The 25,752-nt window shown below is 32.4% G+C and overlaps 1 protein-coding gene across 1 annotated transcript in view; it reads right to left on the bottom strand.

Moving 5' to 3' along the window:
- LOC129758772 (protein henna-like) overlaps positions 1–25,752 on the bottom strand; it is a 70,276-nt gene that overhangs the window by 20,525 nt on the left and 23,999 nt on the right. The window contains exons 3-5 of the mRNA XM_055756388.1: positions 485–586; positions 140–381; positions 5–68 (exon numbers count right to left, since the gene is read on the bottom strand). Coding sequence (XP_055612363.1) covers positions 5–68; positions 140–381; positions 485–586 — 408 coding nt within the window. The remainder of the gene's footprint in view (positions 1–4; positions 69–139; positions 382–484; positions 587–25,752) is intronic.

The raw sequence follows: 25,752 nt of genomic DNA, 5'->3' as shown, positions 1-25,752 counted from the left end.
GAACTCCCGCACTTTAACCTTCTGGTTCGATGAAATGGAGGACGAGGAACTTTGGGCATCGTCAAAATCTGCAACATGAATATGTAAATATCAAATTCACGGGCTTTGGGGAAATGTTCCACTAAATGTAGAAACCTACCGGCACCGGCTAAACCGAGCAGATCGTTTTCGGCTTTCAGATTCACCGGCCCCGGATGCTGCAACCGGTGGGTGAGCTGATTCAGCAACCATTGGCCCGCCTTCTGTTGGATAACCCGATTCGAGTTGCATTCCCGGCATTCCCAAATTCCGATGGCCGGAATCCAGTCGCAGCATCGGTTGGCCTCCTCCTTGTTCGTTCCTTGGCACACGAGTCTCTCGCAACCGCGACATGTTGCGAAACTTTTTTGGGGTTTTGGCGTGGTGCAAATAGTCGACAAAAACGATGTTAGAAAAGAGAATACGCGGTTGAACAAAACAAAAATCAATTAAACTTTCTACCAACCTGTTGGGATCCTCGATTTCGATGTTGGCGTTACACATAGAGCACAAAACGGCATCGGGTTTCTGGGCAGCAGCAGTGGACCGTTTCCTCTGGCTGAGTTTGCTGGAAGTTGGAGAAGATACATTAAATCATTAATCGAAAAGATTAAATAGGAAACTTCTAGGTTTTAATTAAGGCTTGTACTACTTAGTATTGGGTTATTTTATTTCATTTACTGATGCGCCTCTAGTTGTCATACTCAGAAACTTATGACAGAGTTTTGATCTGTAAGCTTTGTTCATCTAGTGGTGCAATTTGGTCAGAAGGAGTGATTGCCAAGGCTTTCAAACTCTCGAAATCAACAAATCCCGGGGCAGAAATTCTATCTTAATTACCCAGGAAATCTCCAGATAGGTTAAAATCTTTTTCGCAGATAATTTTGCCCGCAAGTTGAGGATTTGGCAAACCAAAATATTTAACAATTGTAAATTTGGCTGTTGAAAGAAGACATTTTTTGGGTGTTTTGACTAAAATTTAATAAAAAAAACCCCACAAAAACATATTTTTACCTATTTTGTACAATATTTCCTCATGGAGAAAGCGGAAATTGTATGCGGTCCGATTCTTAGTGGTAAAACCCCTAGAAAAAAAGTATGTTCTGCAACTCACACTACAAAATCAATCATCATATCAAAAAACTTTATTTTGAAATATATCGTTTTGAAATTTTTAAATTTAATTGAAAATATGATCCACACCGATTATTGCTTAAATGTTTTAAATGAAAAATTATAATCAAATTTTTTGAAATCAAATAATGAAAACATTCGCTTCACGAATCACCCATTTGGTTTCAATCATCCTTATTTTCGATGAAAGAGAGATCTAAAAATAACCAAAATATAATTTCAAGCCGATTGCTTCGAGAGATCATATAGTAAAGTTGGTCAAGTGCTTTTATGGTGAAAAATGACAATTTAGTGTTCAGGCGACAATTTAGTGAGTAGGCGTGCATGCTTGTCCAACACCTCGCAAACAGAACAGAGCAGAGAACGAATTACACTTTTATCATTTCGGTTCCCGAGTGCACTGCTCAGCCGATCAACGTTCACTTATCTTTTTGCCGAGTGCGCCCGAATGCGGTTGCTCTGACGGTCGGGTGGACGTCGCTCGCTCTAAAGAAAAGAGAAGGAGCTGGCTAGAAAATTGTGCTCTAGCGACGCTGCTGAGTAGCTCAGTGTATCAAGCCAGAAAGATTTCAATGCAGGAATGTTTTCTTCAGAAAAGCCGTTATGCAGAGCGGAACAGAGCATCAGTCGAAGAGGTCCAATGTAGGTTTAGGTATGAACTATTTTTGTAGGTAGCCGGGTAGGGCACTTCCTGGCAAGTTATTTGAAAAACATGGGGAATACCGGGTCAATAATCTGAAATTTTCCATTCCAAAAACTGAGCAATATCCGTCAAAATCTGAGGAAATTCCAGACATTTATCTAGTGAAGAAAAACGACTTAAATTTTTTGTCGCAACACATCAGCAGTGTTAAATTTAAGTTTAAAGCATACGAAGGAAAGTTTTGGTTTGATTTTTTATGAAACAAACTTTCACAAATCCAATTTTCAACAAACAATTTTAAACTGAATTCGATTTTCTTGTTTCATTTTCCAAATAATCAGGGCAAAATCCAAGTAGTTTTTTCACAATATCCGGGCATCCGCTAATTGCTGTATACTTAGGTTTATGTACTTTAAAATCGTACGTGGGTAGCATTAATTTACAAAAGCAGCGATTCGCAAAGTAACATTTACTAAAATTATCCAAAAATCTTTGTCTATTAAACAAACCGTAATTATGCAGGGATCTGGAACAAATTTTAGTAATAAAATGCAAAACTTTCACAAATCTTAAAAATTTAGGATTTATCTTCCTTTACCGCTACGTTTTTGATATTTTTCGACCGAAGAAAGCTTTCGTAGCTAATCATTGATCCTGGTGCAGAACATCAATCTAGAGGAACTCGCTTAGGAATGACCAGATAGGTGTTTTATAAAATTTAAAGTCGAGAGATTCAAAAATAGCGCGATAATAACAATAACTTTTAGAAAAGCATTTTTCAAGTATTTTTTTTAATTTAACCGTATCTCCTTGGGTAAAGATTGTAGAACTTTGACATGTTAAACAAAGTTGTGTATTTTATTGAGATAAATAACTTTGTAGAAAAAACTTAAGCTCTAAAATGCTTAACAAGAAAGTTATGATTTATATCACGCTATCGGTGGACCTCTAAACTTTATTTTTCATATCAAAATATGCGCTATATTATACAGAGCAATGTTGTCGAAGACACCAGCATTCTATCTTGACTAACATTGGTGTTATTAATTTAGTTCCGTTAGATTTATGTTCTGCATTGTAAATTCCGACGCACTTCGAAACATCGATCCAGACGCAACCGATGAAGACAAACCGAGTTTTCTGGTAAGCGTCTCTTTCGCCCGAGTGCGAACGAATTTATCTGCACTGAGAACGCACTTCATCAGTTTGCTTGCTTCTCTGGCCCACACTTGGGTGGACGCTTGGTCGCTCTGGAGGTAACTGAGCATTTTTACAGATTCTCCGTTTGGGAAGAGCACAGCGAAAAAAATACACGCTCTTACTCTGAACGGGCTAATCTGAGGAGCGATGCCAAGCATGGGCGTGGATTCGTTTCTAACGCTCGTGATTTTTTCTGCGCCGATTACAAATTTCGGAAAAATTATGTTTTTCAAGTGAAAATGAAAGTTATTGAACGAAACACAATTATTCGAATAATCGGGAAAATATAGTTAAAGTTGTGCTAGTCAAAACTACCGAGAAAAGATGTTAAGTTGCGTTGTCAATTTCTCAGGAATCAAGGTTCCGGAAAATTTCTCTTAGTTAGCATGTTTCAATGCAAAAATAATTGAGAACTGCAGTACGTAATGTGAAATCGTGAAAACAATTTTTTCCCGCAATATTGGTGGGTTAAAAAGCCTTATTTAGAGCCTAAAGGAGAAGTTCCGGAAATGCGGCTGTGAAGAAAAGTGTGCAAACCTAGCGTATGAATTACTTCCTAGAGCCGTCCCTGTTTTCACGGGTAAAAATGTGATTAGATGTGAAGAGAATGGTGGTGTTTTTAATATGTGCTTATAAAAAAATTGCTCCCCAGCAAATAATATCTGTGATTGTTTTGAAAAAGTGATGGCCATGTCCTGCGGGTGTGGGAAAACAATTTGTTTGGGTTCGGGTGATCGCTATAGCAATCTCGGCCTGCTGCGACTAGAAAAATTCTAAGCACTGATTTCTGAGTGGTTTAAAAATTCATTCTATAAAGATAAGTATGTTTTCATTACAGAAATGCTAGTAACCTTTTCAAATGGTACGAGGTAAGATGTTAAAATGTGTAACTATTTTATTTATAATATTCATACTTCAAACTAGCTTAACTCTATCAAGGGGATTAGTGGGGAGGGTTGGATAGGGCGATCCGAAAACTGAAATACAATGGATTGTGGAATCAAGCCAGCCGGAGTAACTCGGCAAATTTTGAATCTCCAGAATGATACTTGAGAACCTTTTCGGAATTCTTTATTTGTTTTGTGTTCGTTTGTTTTTTTAAAATGCCTTTAAAAAAAACGGATGGAATTCGACGTGATAACCGTAAAAATGCAAAAAGTCATTTACCATTACGAAGAGTACGTTTAACAAGGAAGGATCTGTTGAATTTGGCAAGATAAGTTCATTTTAGTTGTTATTATTTTTTGATAAATTCATGTAGGTTTTTTTTTTGAATATTTTTAATAATTTTAATTCTTATCTGTGAAAAGATTTACGGATCGCTTTGTCTATATTAAGCCTGCCGGATTACCGTTGAACGCAAAAAAAAAACTATAATAACTCAACTCCAGTTTTTCGGTTGGTTTTGCAACCAATATGAATTACTGTGTCAAAAACTGGGTTTTTTTTTTAAAGATTGTCGGCTAACCGGGCCGGACTGCAGCTTTCCTAAATTTCAAAACTGAACATTTATACATGCCCGGATAAAAATGGGCAATCTGACAGGCAATCAAATAGCCGCCAACCGTGGCCTACAGGATAGTTTATAAGTTTTCTAAGCCAGAGGTCATGAGATCGAGTCTCGGTCACAGCATATCTAGTACTGTTTTTTTTCATCGCAGTTTTCGTGCAGAGGGGAGATTTGGGTTGTTTGCCATCACATTTATCATGTTTTAGTAAGTTTTTATCATTAAGACTGATTTTATAGCCATCTAAACATTTGAAATACCTGGAGAAACCTGAGTCATAGGTTCCACCGTTACGTGAAATCGCTTTTCCGACTATTCTGAACTTTTATCATTCTAGAAGTCAAAAAAATTTTTTTAAATTAAAAAATAGTAGCAAACGGTTGCAATTAGAAGTTCCTTGAACTGAATATAATTTGGTCATTAAAAAATTTAAGTTGTATGTGTTGTGATCGATTACTTTTGTGACGTGAATTCACGCTAGAATTGACCATTTTTGGCTTTCGTACATACCACTTAGATTTCCTGTTTCATTAAGCTTTATAAATTTTTAACATAAATCCTTCGAGGATCGTTAAAATTTTAACAAATTTTCATCAATTTTGTATGGGAGAACCCCCCTCCCTCCACCAACATATCCTCGAAAGATGTACGCTTAGTGTTAAGAAAACCCTGAGATCCTATATGTGTTTGTGTTGGTTTTTAAACCCGAGAACGACTTTTTATTTCTATTTTCAAATAATAATTCCTATTAAGGCCGAAAGAAATATCGAATCCTTTTTTGTCATCTCCTCCATCTTTATTTCCAAAAATCCCAAGGGAAGAAATAAATAAAGTTTGAGGCTTTTTATTGAAAAATTCGAAAAATTGGTTCGAAAGTTTAAACAGTTGAAAAAGTGAATGTCAACGTAGAAGATGAAAATTGTGTCATCTTTTGTTTTCGAGATTGTTTTTAAAGTTTTTTTTCAAGCAAGTTAGTTGCGGGCTAGCGCCCCCCTCCCCCCCCCCCCCTTTTGTGATGTTTTAACGAGAGTTTCCAAATGTCTTTCGTCACTTGGAAACTGACGTTTCCACGAAGGATTCAATTTTGTTTCTGCCTAATTATGAACAAAAAGTTGGAATTTCCATCAGAGCCCTCAACCAGAAATCCTTCAGTTATTTTTCCAAAGTTCAACTTATCTGAATGAAAATTGTGTTTCAATTCTGGATCTCATTGATTATGAAACTTTCTTACTTTCCAGTTCTGCAGAGGAAATAAAATTTCAAATCCATATCTTTAAAATGGTTTGTTATTTTAATATTTTCTTTTCATATCCGAAAATGGTGTGTTTCAAGTTTCGAATATGAAAAATGTATCTAATTTAACTTTGAAATGAAAAACCAAAATCCAAATCAGGATATTCTCCCAATGATGATCCAAACTGAAATTCATGGATACAGAACCCGACATCTGATCACATACATAAAATTCAAAATTTTATTACCAAATTTGGATCCACAAAATCCGGAATAATTATAACCTAAGGTTTCCAGATATTTTTTCGTCAGTATAGTGGACGTGCAAATCCGGGATATTTTCCCTAATATCCGCCAATATAAAAATTGTTCATAAAAATAGCAGAGAAAACGGAGAAAACACTCGAAACACATTAGTAAACCTTAAATCGGGAGAAGTAGGCGTATGCCAAAGTGTTACCATGTGTTTTTTTTCTCAGCAACAAATTTCATAGAAAAAATTTTTTTTTAACAACCAAATAAAATTTTGGTGTCTCTAAAGAAACCGTTTATGTGAAAGTTAAAAGTTGGTATTGAAAAATCTGGAAAAGAAGTTTGTGAAGGCAATTGTGAATTGGATTCGGTGGAAAAATTAAATTAATATCACTACGGAGAAGCTGTAGTCAACAAAATTATGAAATTTGCTAAAGTTCACATGAAATTACATCGTAGCTTGAAAATGGTTCCATGAACGCATTTTTCTCGAAGCAGTGATGTTGGCGCATTCGCCGTATTCAAAATTCGATTCCGAAATCTTAATAATCCCCTCAAGAGCTTTTTCCAAAGTCTTAAGGTATTTGATATCAAAACAATTACAATAATCTTTACACCGGATAACGAAGACGAAACAATTTGGTATCGAATGATTTTTCATGGCGTAAAGCCAAAGTTAGACCAATATCTAGGTCTTCTTTTGCCAACCAACAAACCTAAGAGATTTTCTCAGAGGTAATTTGTCTGATAAAATTGTTCTAATTGGTTCAATGAAAGTATGAATGCAATTATTATGATTACTGCATGTAATGCCATCGACCCCGTCTGTCATCAGTCAGTGTCCAGCAGCGATTCTGAACCCAGAATGTAATTCTTTTTTAACTACCTGCCCTAATGAATCACTTTATGTTTCTCATAATTAAGGCGCTTGGGATCAGAGGGGTGCAAGTGCCTATATGCTAGTTTCGAGAAAACGCGCTCCAAAGTTGTGAAGGTGTTCGATTTTTCATATATTTTTCGAATTCGAGTAGTTTTAATTCAATCGAAAAAATGTTATTAAATTATAAAAAAATCGAGTTTTGCACCAGATGTATATTGAAACATGAAGAATCGTTAGGTATACTTAACTCAAAATTGATGATTTTGGACTTGCACCCCTCTGATCCTAAGGGCCTCAATTATGCTAGTACAAAATTTAGTGGAGCATGTAACTGGAGTCCACTTTATTATTGCAAAGTGGCTAGCTAGTAGCTAGATTGCTGATAGAAGATCACTCCTTAACTGCTTCATTTTATATTTAGTACAAAAGAAAACTCGGATAATTTCGGATTTATCACAATTATGAAGTTGGTGTAGAATTTCATCATAAATTTATTCCGAACATAATCGTCTGGTTCTTCTTAATCTTATCTAGTTTTACGTATGAAACTACCACAGATGTATTATGTGTACGTCCAGTCCAATTATTCTCTAGAACAAAATCAGTCGAATGGAGGATGATGCACAAATTTCAGAACCAAGCTGAAGAAGATTTAGCTTCGTTGGGCCACGATCCATTATCCAATTGTTCTCGCTTAAAAGGGGCACAATTTTTTGCCTTCTGCACATCCGTACACACCTAAACTAACTTATAACTGAATACGATAAGAGTCTTGTGTTTTTTTTTCTGTTTTGCGCGATCTTTCTCTCGAAGCTTCAGCGATCGACGACAGCGTAATTTTGGAATTAAGCTGTTAATGGTTGTTGGGCAGATTTGTTCTGGCTTAATCATCTTCGTTGACGTTATTTATCTGCGGAATGACGCCACAAGATTTTGTGGTTGGTTTAATTCGTCCGATTTCCGTTGGGGACTTCCGATGGGTTGCTGCTGTCGTTGCTTGGAAAGGTTTGGGTTCCGATCGAGGTTGAGGTACTCGAAGTTGAACCTTCGTCCGTCGAATGTTGGCTCGATTGTGTTGCGTAAGAAATCAGCTTGATGAATACTACTTCGATTGCGCAGAACATAAACAGGAACATAAACACGCCGATGTTGGCCTGGGGTTGCACTTTACCGAGAGCTAGCTGCCCGTGCCTGCTGGCCATTCCGGTGATCGCTGAGGGTGGTGGTTCCACGAGAACGGTCAACGTCTCCACCATAAAGGCGGACAGCAGCATGTTTGGTCGATTTTGGGCCGGTAGGTTTGTTTCTTCTTTGTTTTGCTTTGCCCTCTCCCTCAACAACAACACTCAGCACATTTTCACGCGCGGGATCTTAAACACGTTTCTTGTACCTAACTAGCCCTCACAGATCGCTCGTAGATGACGACTGCGTTTGGTTGGTTCAAAAGAACGACTCTCGCGTACCGTTGCTATAATCCGACTGGCCAACCCAAATGAATGAATGGGACGTGAATGGTCCATCAGGTCGATCTTACAAACGATCGCAGAAACAGCTGACTGACTGACTTTAAGGTGGTGATATGCTGCTGCGCTGTGCTGTGCCGTGCCATGGACCAATGCAATCTGTCCACTCTCGAACTCGATTTTCGGTGTTGCAACAACCGTCCAGTCGCTTAGCGAGTCTTGCGTGTAGGGATGTCGCGATCGTTATGACACTTGTTTATAATCATCGCACACTTATTTCCAGCTCTTCACAACTATCAAGACACTACCTATAGTAAACTAAAATTTCAAATTTACCAAAGAATATCAAACAACTCACAAACAGTTCGGTCAGCTCTTAAAACATTTCTTGGAAAGCAACATCCCTAATTCGTCCAGCTTAAAACTATAGCGAAAACGTACTGCATCGTGGGTTCGGTACTAGTTTACCAATACCCGTTTAGGAATAAAAAGACAAACGAAAATGCAAACTATCGCCTGTGTTATGTTCGTAAGGGTTAAGTAGATAATCGGGGCCTCCTTTTGCTGTTTAAGCTGAGTTTCGCACGATGAAAAGGTGACTTAATTTGATGATTTGCATTTGTAACTTTCGAACTTCCGAAAGGAAAGCGACCTAATTCTTACTAATTTTTCTGGTCGTTTGTCAATTGGTTGGCCGGCTATTTGTTTTTGCTTGAGTTCTACCTCGAACACCCGGAAGAACAAGTCAGATTGCAGTATTTTTACTCCGCCCTAGTAGTTTGAGCCAAATTAATCAAATCGCGAGTGAACAAGCAAGTCAATCGATTCAGTGTGTTCCAACTTTATCATGTGGAAACAGCATTGGCCAGGAAAAAATATTCTTAAAATTTGAGACATTCAGAGTATTGTTAAAAATGACAAAATTGTCACTATTTTTAAAAATCAACAAAATATAAAGAAACTGTCAAAATTGACTTTATAAAAACATTGTCAACACTATTACAGTTTCAAAAGTCTATAAAAAATTGTCAGTTGACAAGCAGGTTGATTGCTCAAAACTGATAAAGTTGTCGAACATTGTCAAAATTGTTGGCATAGTCAAAAATAACAAAAATGACAAAAAATTACAAAAATGACATAAATGACATAAATGACAAACATGTAAAAATGACAAAATGACAAAAATGACAAAAATGACAAAAATGACAAAAATGACAAAAATGACAAAAATGACAAAAATGACAAAAATGACAAAAATGACAAAAATGACAAAAATGACAAAAATGACAAAAATGACAAAAATGACAAAAATGACAAAAATGACAGAAATGACAAAAATGACAAAAATGACAAAAATGACAAAAATGACAAAAATGACAAAAATGACAAAAATGACAAAAATGACAAAAATGACAAAAATGACAAAAATGACAAAAATGACAAAAATGACAAAAATGACAAAAATGACAAAAATGACAAAAATGACAAAAATGACAAAAATGACAAAAATGACAAAAATGACAAAAATGACAAAAATGACAAAAATGACAAAAATGACAAAAATGACAAAAATGACAAAAATGACAAAAATGACAAAAATGACAAAAATGACAAAAATGACAAAAATGACAAAAATGACAAAAATGACAAAAATGACAAAAATGACAAAAATGACAAAAATGACAAAAATGACAAAAATGACAAAAATGACAAAAATGACAAAAATGACAAAAATGACAAAAATGACAAAAATGACAAAAATGACAAAAATGACAAAAATGACAAAAATGACAAAAATGACAAAAATGACAAAAATGACAAAAATGACAAAAATGACAAAAATGACAAAAATGACAAAAATGACAAAAATGACAAAAATGACAAAAATGACAAAAATGACAAAAATGACAAAAATGACAAAAATGACAAAAATGACAAAAATGACAAAAATGACAAAAATGACAAAAATGACAAAAATGACAAAAATGACAAAAATGACAAAAATGACAAAAATGACAAAAATGACAAAAATGACAAAAATGACAAAAATGACAAAAATGACAAAAATGACAAAAATGACAAAAATGACAAAAATGACAAAAATGACAAAAATGACAAATATGACAAAAATGACAAAAATGACAAAAATGACAAAAATGACAAAAATGACAAAAATGACAAAAATGACAAAAATGACAAAAATGACAAAAATGACAAAAATGACAAAAATGACAAAAATGACAAAAATGACAAAAATGACAAAAATGACAAAAATGACAAAAATGACAAAAATGACAAAAATGACAAAAATGACAAAAATGACAAAAATGACAAAAATGACAAAAATGACAAAAATGACAAAAATGACAAAAATGACAAAAATGACAAAAATGACAAAAATGACAAAAATGACAAAAATGACAAAAATGACAAAAATGACAAAAATGACAAAAATGACAAAAATGACAAAAATGACAAAAATGACAAAAATGACAAAAATGACAAAAATGACAAAAATGACAAAAATGACAAAAATGACAAAAATGACAAAAATGACAAAAATGACAAAAATGACAAAAATGACAAAAATGACAAAAATGACAAAAATGACAAAAATGACAAAAATGACAAAAATGACAAAAATGACAAAAATGACAAAAATGACAAAAATGACAAAAATAACAAAAATGACAAAAATGACAAAAATTACAAAAATTACAAAAATTACAAAAATTACAAAAATGACAAAAATGACAAAAATGACAAAAATGACAAAAATGACAAAAATGACAAAAATGACAAAAATGACAAAAATGACAAAAATGACAAAAATGACAAAAATGACAAAAATGACAAAAATGACAAAAATGACAAAAATGACAAAAATGACAAAAATGACAAAAATGACAAAAATGACAAAAATGACAAAAATGACAAAAATGACAAAAATGACAAAAATGACAAAAATGACAAAAATGACAAAAATGACAAAAATGACAAAAATGACAAAAATGACAAAAAAAGACAAAAATGACAAAAAAAGACAAAAATGACAAAAATGACAAAAATGACAAAAATGACAAAAATGACAAAAATGACAAAAATGACAAAAATGACAAAAATGACAAAAATGACAAAAATGACAAAAATGACAAAAATGACAAAAATGACAAAAATGACAAAAATGACAAAAATGACAAAAATGACAAAAATGACAAAAATGACAAAAATGACAAAAATGACAAAAATGACAAAAATGACAAAAATGACAAAAATGACAAAAATGACAAAAATGACAAAAATGACAAAAATGACAAAAATGACAAAAATGACAAAAATTACAAAAATTACAAAAATTACAAAAATTACAAAAATGACAAAAATGACAAAAATGACAAAAATGACAAAAATGACAAAAATGACAAAAATGACAAAAATGACAAAAATGACAAAAATGACAAAAATGACAAAAATGACAAAAATGACAAAAATGACAAAAATGACAAAAATGACAAAAATGACAAAAATGACAAAAATGACAAAAATGACAAAAATGACAAAAATGACAAAAATGACAAAAATGACAAAAATGACAAAAATGACAAAAATGACAAAAATGACAAAAATGACAAAAATGACAAAAATGACAAAAATGACAAAAATGACAAAAATGACAAAAATGACAAAAATGACAAAAATGACAAAAATGACAAAAATGACAAAAATGACAAAAATGACAAAAATGACAAAAATGACAAAAATGAAAAAAATGAAAAAAATGACAAAAATGACAAAAATGACAAAAATGACAAAAATGACAAAAATAACAAAAATGACAAAAATGACAAAAATGACAAAATTGACAAAATTGACAAAATTGACAAAATTGACAAAATTGACAAAATTGACAAAATTGACAAAATTGACAAAATTAACAAAATTGAAAAAATTGAAAAAATTGACAAAATTGACAGAATAGACAAAATTGACAAAATTTACGAAATTGACGAAATTGACGAAATTGACAAAATTGACAAAATTGACAAAATTGACAAAATTGACAAAATTGACAAAATTGACAAAATTGACAAAATTGACAAAATTGACAAAATTGACAAAATTGACAAAATTGACAAAATTGACAAAATTGACAAAATTGACAAAATTGACAAAATTGACAAAATTGACAAAATTGACAAAATTGACAAAATTGACAAAATTGACAAAATTGACAAAATTGACAAAATTGACAAAATTGACAAAATTGACAAAATGGACAAAATTGACAAAATTGACAAAATTGACAAAATTGACAAAATTGACAAAATTGACAAAATTGACAAAATTGACAAAATTGACAAAATTGACAAAATTGACAAAATTGACAAAATTGACAAAATTGACAAAATTGACAAAATTGACAAAATTGACAAAATTGACAAAATTGACAAAATTGACAAAATTGACAAAATTGACAAAATTGACAAAATTGACAAAATTGACAAAATTGACAAAATTGACAAAATTGACAAAATTGACAAAATTGACAAAATTGACAAAATTGACAAAATTGACAAAATTGACAAAATTGACAAAATTGACAAAATTTACAAAATTGACAAAATTGACAAAATTGACAAAATTGACAAAATTGACAAAATTGACAAAATTGACAAAATTGACAAAATTGACAAAATTGACAAAATTGACAAAATTGACAAAATTGACAAAATTGACAAAATTGACAAAATTGACAAAATTGACAAAATTGACAAAATTGACAAAATTGACCAAATTGACAAAATTTACAAAATTGACAAAATTGACAAAATTGACAAAATTGACAAAATTGACAAAATTGACAAAATTGACAAAATTGACAAAATTGACAAAATTGACAAAATTGACAAAATTGACAAAATTGACAAAATTGACAAAATTGACAAAATTGACAAAATTGACAAAATTGACAAAATTGACAAAATTGACAAAATTGACAAAATTGACAAAATTGACAAAATTGACAAAATTGACAAAATTGACAAAATTGACAAAATTGACAAAATTGACAAAAATGACAAAATTGACAAAATTGACAAAATTGACAAAATTGACAAAATTGACAAAATTGACAAAATTGACAAAATTGACAAAATTGACAAAATTGACAAAATTGACAAAATTGACAAAATTGACAAAAATGACAAAATTGACAAAATGGACAAAATTGACAAAATTGACAAAATTGACAAAATTGACAAAATTGACAAAATTGACAAAATTGACAAAATTGACAAAATTGACAAAATTGACAAAATTGACAAAATTGACAAAATTGACAAAATTGACAAAATTGACAAAATTGACAAAATTGACAAAATTGACAAAATTGACAAAATTGACAAAATTGACAAAATTGACAAAATTGACAAAATTGACAAAATTGACAAAATTGACAAAATTGACAAAATTGACAAAATTGACAAAATTGACAAAATTGACAAAATTGACAAAATTGACAAAATGGACAAAATTGACAAAATTGACAAAATGGACAAAATTGACAAAATTGACAAAATTGACAAAATTGACAAAATTGACAAAATTGACAAAATTGACAAAATTGACAAAATTGACAAAATTGACAAAATTGACAAAAATGACAAAATTGACAAAAATGACAAAATTGACAAAATTGACAAAATTGACAAAATTGACAAAATTGACAAAATTGACAAAATTGACAAAATTGACAAAATTGACAAAATTGACAAAATTGACAAAATTGACAAAATTGACAAAATTGACAAAATTGACAAAATTGACAAAATTGACAAAATTGACAAAATTGACAAAATTGACAAAATTGACAAAATTGACAAAATTGACAAAATTGACAAAATTGACAAAATTGACAAAATTGACAAAATTGACAAAATTGACAAAATTGACAAAATTGACAAAATTGACAAAATTGAAAAAAAATTTTCAAGATTGACAAAATTGACAAAATTTACAAAATTGACAAAATTTACAAAATTTACAAAATTGACAAAATGGAGTGAATTGACAAAATTGACAAAATTGAGTGAATTGACAAAGTTGACAAAATTTAGTAATCATCAAAGTTGTCAAAATTGACAAAAATGACAAAAAATTACCATTTTTAAAATTCTTGAATATTGTCGAAATTGAGTGGAATTTTCAAAGTTTGCCTCATTGTCGAATTTGTGCTACTCGTGTTTTAGATTCGAAACAATCATTATTAGTTTTCAAGATAATTGTTATCTAGTAATAATGTATTGTTATTATAATAATTTCCTCACTGTTTTGAAAAGTTTTGAAAAGCCATTCAAATGGCGAAAGGTTATGTAACTCTGTAAGTATCGATCTTAAAATTTTTGAAGCAAAACCACCTTTAAACAAAGTTGATTAAGGCTTTTTCCCCTTTGATCGGGATCGAACTTTCACTGATTAGCATTCTTAACAGGTAGTAATATTTCTAACAGCATCTCGTTCCCTCCTCAAGCGGGTGTTTATAATTATTCACCGAAAAGGAGCAAAGAAAAAAAAGAGGCTAAACCGGCCAACCGAATTTTAAACGGCTCGCGACAAATTTCAATAACCGGTCCCAGTTTTGTGTTTTTTTTTCTTCACTTCTAACTGAAGTCTGCTGGGTCAGTTTCCTCGGCTCCGCATAAAAACGTCACTTCTAACATCACGAAATAGACACAGACACAGTTTTCTTCCAGCTGCCTAGTTTGTTGGTCCGTGTTGTTGCATTCTTTCCAAATCTGAAGCTTGCCAATAGCTTGTGTGTCATTGTCCGGATAATGCGCGGCGCTGCTGCTGCTACCCGAGCAGACTTTTATGGCAAAATTATAGCAAATTTTGCTATCACGCCCTGAGAGCCTAACTTGCTCTCATTTTGCTTGACATAAGGTGGTACACAGCAAAAATGAGAGCACAGATTTTCATACTTGGTTAGCAAAGTGATACCAAATTTTGCTAAAACTGAGACCTTAACTACACCTCATTTTCCGAGAGCTTGGAGAGCAAAATGATGCTTATTCATGGCATCAATAGAATTTCTTTGACAGCAAAATTTGGCACCAATATGCTCTCAAAACATTCTAACTATGAGGAATGAATTGGGCCTCAAAACAAGCAAAATTTGGTATCACTTTGCTCACCAGGTCGAAAATGTTTCCTCTCTTTTTGTCTGTGTACCACCTTATGTCAAGCTAAATTAAAGCAAATTTGACTCTATTGGCGTGATAGCGCAATTTGCTTTAATTGTGTGGAATTTTTTAGTCAATATTCGATTATTTTAAGTATTTTTTTTATCATGATTCTGATGTATTTAGCACTTTGCTTATTTTGTTTAAAAATTTGTTTTTTCTTTCATATTTGGTATTTTTCTTAATTTAAGTATTTGTTTTTTTTATTTTGATAAACTTTCATCTATTTATCTTTTTTGGGTACATACATTAGAATTTTCTTTTAAATTTTGGTTTTTGTTGTTGTATTTTATCATCATAAGAGAATGTAAAAACATATTTTTGGTGTTGATCTTAATTATATTGGACCTATTATAACGAAAACTATAAGGTAATTTTGTTTTTGAAAACAACCACATATGCCAAAATCAGATGTGGCAAAAACGAACAAGGCCTATACTAAAATCGCCTTCATTTAGACAGTAAAGGACGCATCTAAAAAAATTATATAGCGTAGGCATATATTCCACTGGCCGCAGTAAAATCGCCTTTACTTATGCAACGTGTATAACTGTTTTTCTTTGTGTGCAGAACGGTGGACAATTTTTCATTTTAATTGTCAATTCACAAACAAAATTCTCTGGTACATTACGATTTAAAATCATTTGGATAGATTCAGGCAATTCAGATTAAGCATTAAAAAAAATAAAATAAAATTAGTTGTAATTTTCGCAATAAACTATTTAATTTAAAATACCTGGATAGCTCTTGTTAGCAACAAGGTTTCATTCTAAAACTTTGTTTCAACAGTATCACTAAATCAGCAACTGTTTCTTAGATTTTCATCCATAAGGATGATTCATGTCTACTGAAGAAAGTAGAAAGTTTACTGAAAAGTCCAAAATTTACCAAAACGACTAGGTCCTATGGTCGGGAAAGAAAATTAAAATTTTAACTCAACATGAAACTTCCATTTTTTTCACTCTTAGAGCATCTTGAAATGCCAAGCAAATACTGAAGAAAACAGGAAAATATTTTGGTCCTCCGAGAAGCTAAAAACTACAAAAGTTCCTCGATCTTAGCATATTAGCTTCTGCTGCAAGAAAACTATCAATTTCTACTTAGAACTAGAATTAAATGAACTTTCTTAAGCTTCTTGTCGTTAGCTATAAAATAAACCTTTTTTCCCCCGTTACTATAAAAATGACGATCAGTTTGTTATTAAAGACTCGAGTAGTTACTCGAATCCAGCAACTTTCGAGTAAATTTGTTTCAAAGCAAGCAACTTTTGTTGCATTATATACATACATTAAGGCGTTTACAATGGGCGATGTTTTTTTGATTATCGTTTACTATTTATTCTACTATATTTATGATTCGTAGCTTATGAACATCGCCTTCACTATTGCCTGCATAAGTGCAGGCGATATTTATAAACATAGTACAGAAATGTATGTGTGGCAATATGGCATTGACCCAGACACCTATCCGTGAAGGCGTTATTCTTAGCACGTCGCACTTTACAATCGAGTTTTAATTTTTTCCGTATATTTTGGACGTGAATATTCAATTTGATTGACATTGATTTATTCTTTTTGTATAATTCTTATCATTTTGAAAGAACTCTATTGTCAGACTTTTAGCTACAACCGATACATATTTTATGTGCTTAATAAAACGTTAAATAGATTCCACAATATTTATGCAAGGTTTGCGCGATATAAGCTCCTTTGATTCCCGGGCATACAAGAATTTCATTTATTTTTGTATGCTGTCATTGTTCCGTAGAATTCTAAAAATCAAATATAAAAAAACAGCTTACCAATTGTATAGTTAGCTGCCTTTTGATCTTTCCGGAACCGCTCTTTGATGAGAAGTGTGCTTTGTAGTAATGTGAAAATTTCTCATTTTTGTTACTAATTTCCGTTATCGTTGTTATTGTGTCATGTTTGGTTTTCAAATGCAGGTCGATTATGTTTTCGCGAAAGGGATGAATCATCCACAAGGGGATAATCTCAACAACGTAGGTTTCATTTCTGGAACAGAGAAAAAAAAATCAACTGATTGATGTTAAAAAAGAAGATATCTTACCTTTCGAAGGATGAGAAGGTTTGATCGATTTTGTGTACGAATGAACATCTTTAGGTGAAGATCCGGAAGTTGTTTCCTTTGTTGTAAAAATCATCTCGTTTAGCTAGGCGGATAGTTTGTACCTGCAATGATAATGAAACCAAAAAAAAAAAACATTAATTTGGATATGACAATTAACTTTATGGGTACTTACTTCACCGCGCACAGAAGGGTTGAAGAAGTGAAAGCTACACCACCTCCAGACCAGCTTGATTTCAATTCCTTTGAAAGAGTTTGAAGGAACACGGGGAACTCTTTAAATATTTTTGACGATTTGATAGGACACTCGCGGCATCAAACTACGCAAGAAAAAATCGGTATCTGCACTGCATACACTTTGTAAACAAAAAATGTTTGTTTACAGTTTTTGCTGGCATAACGTTTGGATCAGTAACGTCCAATATATGTCTATGAATAAAAGTGACTTGTAAAAAATATATCTTTAATCTACCTCGTGAAGTGCAATATTATTTGAAATGTATGAAAATGTAAAAAATATGTATTTTATTGTTTAATGTAAATATAACGTAAAGTGCGAGCCTGGTATTTTATGTTATTGAGGTTGACAACAAATAAATAAAAAAATTGTAGCGGTTGCATTCAAGATAAAAACTAGATTTTCTCAATTAATATATAACTTAATAAGCAATGAAAAATTTTTTTTTATTTTTATGATGAGTATTGTTTTTTGGATAATTGTTTACATAGAAGAATTAGATTTTTTTTTTCAAATTTATAATCAATTCCATAACTAAACGCTCATTTGTCCGGAGCGAGCCACATGCTTCTGCAGATTTATAAGGGCACCTGTACCCGTGGTCCAAACAGCCGGTTTAGACCCAAATTCCGACCCGAGCAACCACACTGGTGATCCATTATACCAGTTTCAACTAAACTTTTTTTAGAGCTGGTATAAGGATTGATCAAAAACTGGTAAGATTTGGATCCAATTTGATTCAGTTCTAAACCGTTTGACAGTTAATGGAACACGAGTGCAGTTGCCAGCTTTTTCATAGGATCAGATCTAATTTCTTTGGTTCAATTCTTGTATAAATTAGACCCAAGAATAGACCACGGACGGGTACAGGTGCTCTAAGGGCTAGTTCAACTTTAAATATATTTAGGATTATAAAAATCTTATAAATTCAAAATAGAATGTATGGTGGACATAATGTAAATGTAGATGCTTATTTTTTTTCTTTCGTTCGATAGGTCTCATTAATTGAGCAAAATAATGCAGGAAAATAACAACAATGATAAATCGTCGTTCGGTTTTCAAGAAGTGGCTTTTTTATATTCGATTATTTTAAAGTGCACAACGTGGAAAAATGTCTCGCTACCTCAGCCCGGTAAATATAACCCGCTTCATCCAAATTATCATTCCAAATAATTCTAAATTGTTTGGATCAAGGTTGTCGAAATCACAGACAAATCTAAAATTTCACAATACTTCGGACAATTTTTCGTCACAGAATCTATCTCACAATTTCATTAAGTTTTACCCAGATTTCTCGAAATTTCAGTGTTTTCAATCGTTTTCAAAGCTTTTTTAAAAATAGTTTTAAGTGTTTTAAAAGAGTAGCATATTATTTTTTTAAATTGTTCTTTTATATTTTAAATGCATTGAAATAGTTTGAAACCTTCTACAGTGCTGCATCAAGCTCAAAAATGCGATAAAACCAAGAACATAATTAAATACTTGTATGTGGTAGAGTTAAGTTAAAATCCTTACATTTTTATGATAACTTCACGAGCATTTCACAAACATCTATACATTCAACTAACACACATCATATATCAAATACACAACCGGAGACAAGAGTCTCTTACCAACAGGTCAGAAAATAAAAGCAGATGTAAAAAACGAATAATATTTAGCTGTTTGAATGCTTGAGTTTGAATTGTATTTTAAAAAATATAGATAGCTCAATGGTGCCCAGTTTTGCTATCAATTTATATTTTTATGCAGAAATGAATGGAAACATTCTTCTTCAGGTTATGCTATAATTCTTCTTTCCGATTTGTATTCAGTCAAAATTGAAGCTACTATTCGATTAATTCAATAGCAAATAATGCTTTAAATTTGATCTCGGATTTATATTTTGTAAAACAAACTGACACCTCATTTATACCTAGTTTTGCTATCAAATAAAATTCTATTCCAAATTTTGCTAACTGTTTGCTGTTGATTCCAAAGTGAGGTATCAGCATGCTGTCAAATTAAAATTTATGAAAGCTTGATTATGCCTTATTTTGCTCTCGTACAAAATTTGACAGCGAAAAATGCTATCAATTTGCTGTTGATACCTTATTATGGTCTCAGTTTGCTATCAATTTGGGCATCAAAGTCTGCTCGGGTACTCAGTCCTCCAGTTCAGACAGACAGTCAGCTGAGCCGGTGTAATGGTGATAAATTCAGTTCCGTTCCGTTCTTGGTGAGCTTTTTTTATCGTTTCTGTGCCTACAGTAGTTTGGCCAAGAAGCGGAAATAATTATTTCGACTTTTGGATTCGTTGACAGCACCGTTAGGCGGTGAAATTCTTCTAGAAAAAGGTGCCAAAATGCTATGCTGCCTGTTGTGAGTGCAAATTTCCAAATTTATGCATAGCATAGCAATTTTGAGTCTTTCGATTGCTCGAACTTGTCATCAATTTCATTAAAACTTAAATGAAAAAGATTTTCCCGCGTATTCAGTTTAATTATCCCAATTTCGACTATTGCTGCAAAAATGGATATGCTATAGTCTTAAATGTAGTTAATAAAATGAAAAGAAAAGTTTCAGGATTTGTTCCTACGTTCTGCGCAAAAATTAGCGTCCTTGACAAAATTATAAATGAGAATGGAAATTTGGTATTCGGATGCACCTGAAATCTATGCAATATTAGAATGCGTGAAAATTTGTTTGAAAAGAAAAGAAATACAAATATATTTATTTTTAAGGAGTAGGCGTTGTCTGGATGACATCGCACGTGTTTTTTTACGAGTCTGTCAGAATTTTAGTAAATTAAATATTTTGAAAGTGATTTTTGGATAAATTGTTTGAAAAAAATGTTCAACAAGTAGCCGGTTGTCAACTGAAACACTGATCAGTAGAAATGATTTGAACGGGCTTGTGGGAGGATTGGTTCATTCAATTTACTTTGAGCAAGTGGTTTGCCTCTTTTTTTTATGCGCAACTGGAGTGTAAACTGAGTATGTTGTAGACATTTTACGGTCATTAATTATCACAGAAAATGGGTATCGTGATATTAAGTAAAAATCGGGTTTACATTCATGCACACGTGACTGTGCGTTAAAATAGAATAGGAAATAAAAAGGCGGGCAAATCCTTGCTCTCGGAAACATGTTGCAGTTCGTTTTATGGGCTATTTAGTTAGCAGCTCGACTAACAATAATATGGAGATTTTGCTGTTGCCAGTTTAGATGAGCAATAAAAACCTATAAATATCAACAACCGGCATGGGAGCGAAATTTTAGCAGGCTATCATCTCGATGGAAACCAATGATATTGAATATTTACTATGCTAGCTTTCATTGATCATCAAACAAAGATGATTATCAGCTGCTGATGATCGCTGACTGTGGCTCGGTGCATAGTTGGAGTTTTAGAAAGTAATGATGATTGGAAAAAAACAGTAGCCATCTTTAATTCTGTCAATTTTTACCAACTCTGCTCAAATCTAAGCATTCAAATCTTACTAATCAGGTCCATAATTCGGAAATAAACCTCGACTGATTTAACCGGGAGGCTGTTTCATAAAACCTCATGATCTTCGGAGTGCCATACACAAATGTAGAAAATACATAAGAACTAATACGCAAAACAAGTTGGCTATGACCTTCAAACTGAGTCCATTTGAAGCGCTGTTAGGTTAATATCTTCCAACAAACCCAATAAAACGTCTCCACCGATTAAAGTTTCATTAAAAGATACAGTCATAAAAGAAGACATTTTTAGTAAGAAAAAGAATTTTTGGGAAACTTGCCTCTTCTTCAATAGATCTTTTATTAGTAGTTGATGGGAAACCGCCACAAGAAGGGATGAATTGACGCCCTTATCCATAGAAATATTAAATGAATTGCGCGAATATCAAGACTTAATTGGGGCCTAATACATCTGGCCCAGAAGAAATAGTGCCATTCTGGTCAAACAAACAGATATTTCAAAACCTGATATGACTAAAACTAAATACGAAATGAATCGCTATATGAGCATACTTGTCACTCAGCAAGGAAATAACACATCCACGATTCCAAATGAAAGTCCTTCACCCAAACGAAAAAGGAACAATGCTAATCCGCGATCAAAATCAGATTCACCGAATTAGTGTCGAAATTTGTACGAGTGGTCAAGTAATTTGTGTTCATTCTCGTTTAACATGTTTTGTGATCAAATTGAATATCTTCTAGCGTCTGTTGCTGATAATCACTCCTGGTTTATTGTAGGTGACTTAAACGTTCCTGTGAATCCGGTTAACCTAAATACTGTAGCAAAATATAGATCTATCTTAGAATCTTTTGGATACTAACACCTTTCCTACTAAGCCAACAATTAGGAATATTCTAGACCACGTAATATCGAAGCAAATTGACTTAGATCTATTGAAAAATGATCAATCTTTTCTGATGTTAATGACCCTTTACAAATACTGACATCCTTCAATTTATTAGGTGATAAAAACGTAACAATTCTTAAATAGAAAGCTTATTTGTGAATTATTTAAACAGTATTCAACTACCAGAAAATGTTGATGAATGTCTACAAGAAATCACATCAACTTACAATCGCTTTGTGAAAATTTCTGCTCGAACACTTAAAAAAAAGGGTAAAACTTAAAGGAAATTGCTGTACATGGATGACACTTGACCTTTGGACACTTATCAAAATAAAAGAGAATTATTGAAACGATCAAAAAAGCATCCAAATGATATCAATTTAAAAGAGATGGATATTCATATAAATAAAAAGTTGCGTTCAAAAAAAAAATAGAATGTAAAAGGCTCTATTACGAGCGCTTATTAAATAATTCTCCACATTCTAAGCTCTGGAGAAACATAAATACGCTCTTAGGTAAATCTAAAACGACTTCCTTAATTGACCTTTCAGATGAAAGAGGTGTTATAACCAGAGCTGCAAATTATCAATGTCAGACGGCCAATGTCAGCCGACTTTGATACTGCTTTGCATGTCTATGTCATGCGGTACTGTTTTTTGGTCAGCGACATTTGCTCACAATGTCATGACCAAGTTGAATGAACGACATCATGCTACGACTTTTTTCTTCGTACGGACAGCAGCTACATTTTTCAACTGTTGCGCATCTTATAACGTAAAATCCCTCCCAAAACAGCCAGAAAATGAAAAAGAAAGATGATCGTATGTGTGATGCGAGTGGAATACAAAAATGTCATTCAATATTGACACTGCTGCCTGACCGACATTGTAGCTTGGTCATTTAACTCGTAAATGACTTTGATATTCTTTCGATAACATTGACTACTAGACGTTAGTCGGGTCGAACGAAATTGACTGAAATTTACCAGCTCTGGTTATAACCAATAGTACAGAGATTTGTGAGAAATTTAACCAAAACTTTTCCATAATTGGAAAGGACCTGGCTAAAGAGATTCCAATGGATACTGAAAATGATCATTTGTCCCAAATCGAACAGGCAGAAAATACAATCTTCTTACGGGGGCAAGGCACTTTTCATTTTCAACTAATATTTCCAAAAACCTGTGTTATTCTGTGCAAAATGACCTATAAAAATAAACACTACATGCAAAATTAACCAATAAATCCATTAATGACCAATGTAAACTTAATACAAAATTACACAAGCACATATTTAATGGTTTTCATCTATTTATGATGTGTCATTATTCTATGCTCCATCACATTGATAAGCAAGCTTTTTTTTGATGAAAATCAGCTAGCATGTAGCTTGTTCTTCGACATTTCACACATAATACGAAAAAAAATAATTATAAAAGACAAGTTTAGGAATTCTTTACTTGTTTATTCTCGACATCATCAATGATCATGAGAACTTGACCAAAGGAGGCATTTATTTTGGTCAATAAATTGGATGTTTTGCCTGTACCGATACTTGTGGTGTGATAAGGCTGATAAAAAACGAAAACCTTATGAAAATTAATTCTTCGATACCAGGAATAGTTTGTTTGATAAAAGCACAAAATTACTCTAAAAGAAGTTCAATGTAAATGCTACTGCTTAACCACACCATTTGGTTAAAAAGTGTATTCGAACTTATTGAACACCCTGTAGTAATTTTTTCACTTAAAAATAAAAAGGGTCACGGACCATATGGTTTCCCTGTTAATGTCCTGAAAAATTTTGGAGTCACAAGTTTTCCCGAACTTTCTAAAAATTGCGAAAGTTATCCCTGTTTTTAAGGCTGACGACTCGCTTAACGTCAATAACTGTCGTCCAATCTCGACCTTGAGCGTTTTAAGTAGAGTGTTCGAGAAGCTCCTTGTTAATAGAATTGTAGACTTTCTAAATCAGAACAATATACTCTATAAACTGAAATAGGGTTTTAGATCAGGTTAGAGTATTCAAATTGCCATCTCAGAATGAGTTGACTCCATCATATGTAAAATAGAGTTAAAAATATTTTTGGGGCATTAATTTAAGATCTCAAAAAAGCCTTCGACACTCTTAATCATGACATATTATTGTCCAAATTGCAAAAATACGGGATAATAGGAACAGCAAAAAATATCCTTCGTAGCTACTTAGAAGGTCGCAAGCAGTTTGTGGCTATTGAAAATACAAGAAGCGAATTAGGAAATATTGATATCGGTTTACCACAAGGGAGTAATGTCGGGCCATTACTTTTCCTCTTATATGTCAATGATTTATGTAACCTTCAACTTATTAATTTTAAGTATGTTCATTGACACGTGCGGCGAGATGAAATGCTATGTAGAAGAATTTGTTAAGGAATGAAGAATGGGCAGATAGGCAAGCATCAGATGATCTTCAAAGGATAAAGTTTGGATACATTTTTTGTGAATGTCCTTCTCTTATATCGAAACGGATTAAAATAATCGGCTGTGGTAGTGGTATATTTCTTTACATCTATACCCTACAGTATACTAGATCCCTCCGAAGTTTTTTCAATTGGTCCAAAGAAGCTGAACAGTTTCATAAGAGTGATTATACCAGATAAGGAAAATGCTAAATCTTACGATAGGGACACCATCTAAATATATACAAGTGATCTTTCTTGACTAAGCATATATTAAACAGAGGACATATTAGAATTGATCATCTAACTAGTCGCAGTGATGGTGGTACCCTACAATATATGGTTCAAGAAAAACAAAGTTGTTGCAAGTAAACTCTTTCACTAACTTAGGTACGAAATAAAATTGCGTGTTAAAGAAGATTGATTCCAAATCTTTGGTCAATACACCATACTTCACCAATGATCCCAAATGATGAATTTCGAAATTTGATTCACCCTACCCAAAGACAATCTGGTTGAAAATTCAAGGACGAATTTTTGAAAATTTCCATCTTTAAGTTAAGTTTGAGTAATTTAAAGTCACTAATCCAAACACATACGAAGAGTCTAAGCTTATGATCTTTCCAATGAGATCAAAAGGTATTCAATTGGCATAAGATATCGTAACCGAACAAAATGTTGTTATTTTTGAAGAGGTGATCCCAAACTTTTGTACGGGATTGTATAACACTTTATTAGAAACTCTTGTATATATGTATGTATGTGAAACTCATATAATTCTCGTGAATCAATATAAAAATATTGATATAAGAATAAAATTAACCAATCAATCAATATCAAAATTATTAACACGTTGCAAAAATTTAATGTTTTTTATGTACATCTATTCACAAATATGAAGGTTTAATTTAGTTCTTATTAATTAAATGGAGCAACTGAGTATAAACTGTGTTAGTCAAAAGATTCTAAGCTTAGATAGTTAGCTTCCAAACCACTAACACGACCTTTCTCTAATCTACTTACTACCTTAGCGAAGGATGTCAACAACACTACTGCGGTATGTACAGGTGGTACAA

The sequence above is a fragment of the Uranotaenia lowii genome, chromosome 3, assembly GCF_029784155.1.
Source record: "Uranotaenia lowii strain MFRU-FL chromosome 3, ASM2978415v1, whole genome shotgun sequence".
Lineage (NCBI taxonomy): Eukaryota > Metazoa > Arthropoda > Insecta > Diptera > Culicidae > Uranotaenia > Uranotaenia lowii.
This window is presented reverse-complemented; position numbering and strand designations above follow the sequence as displayed.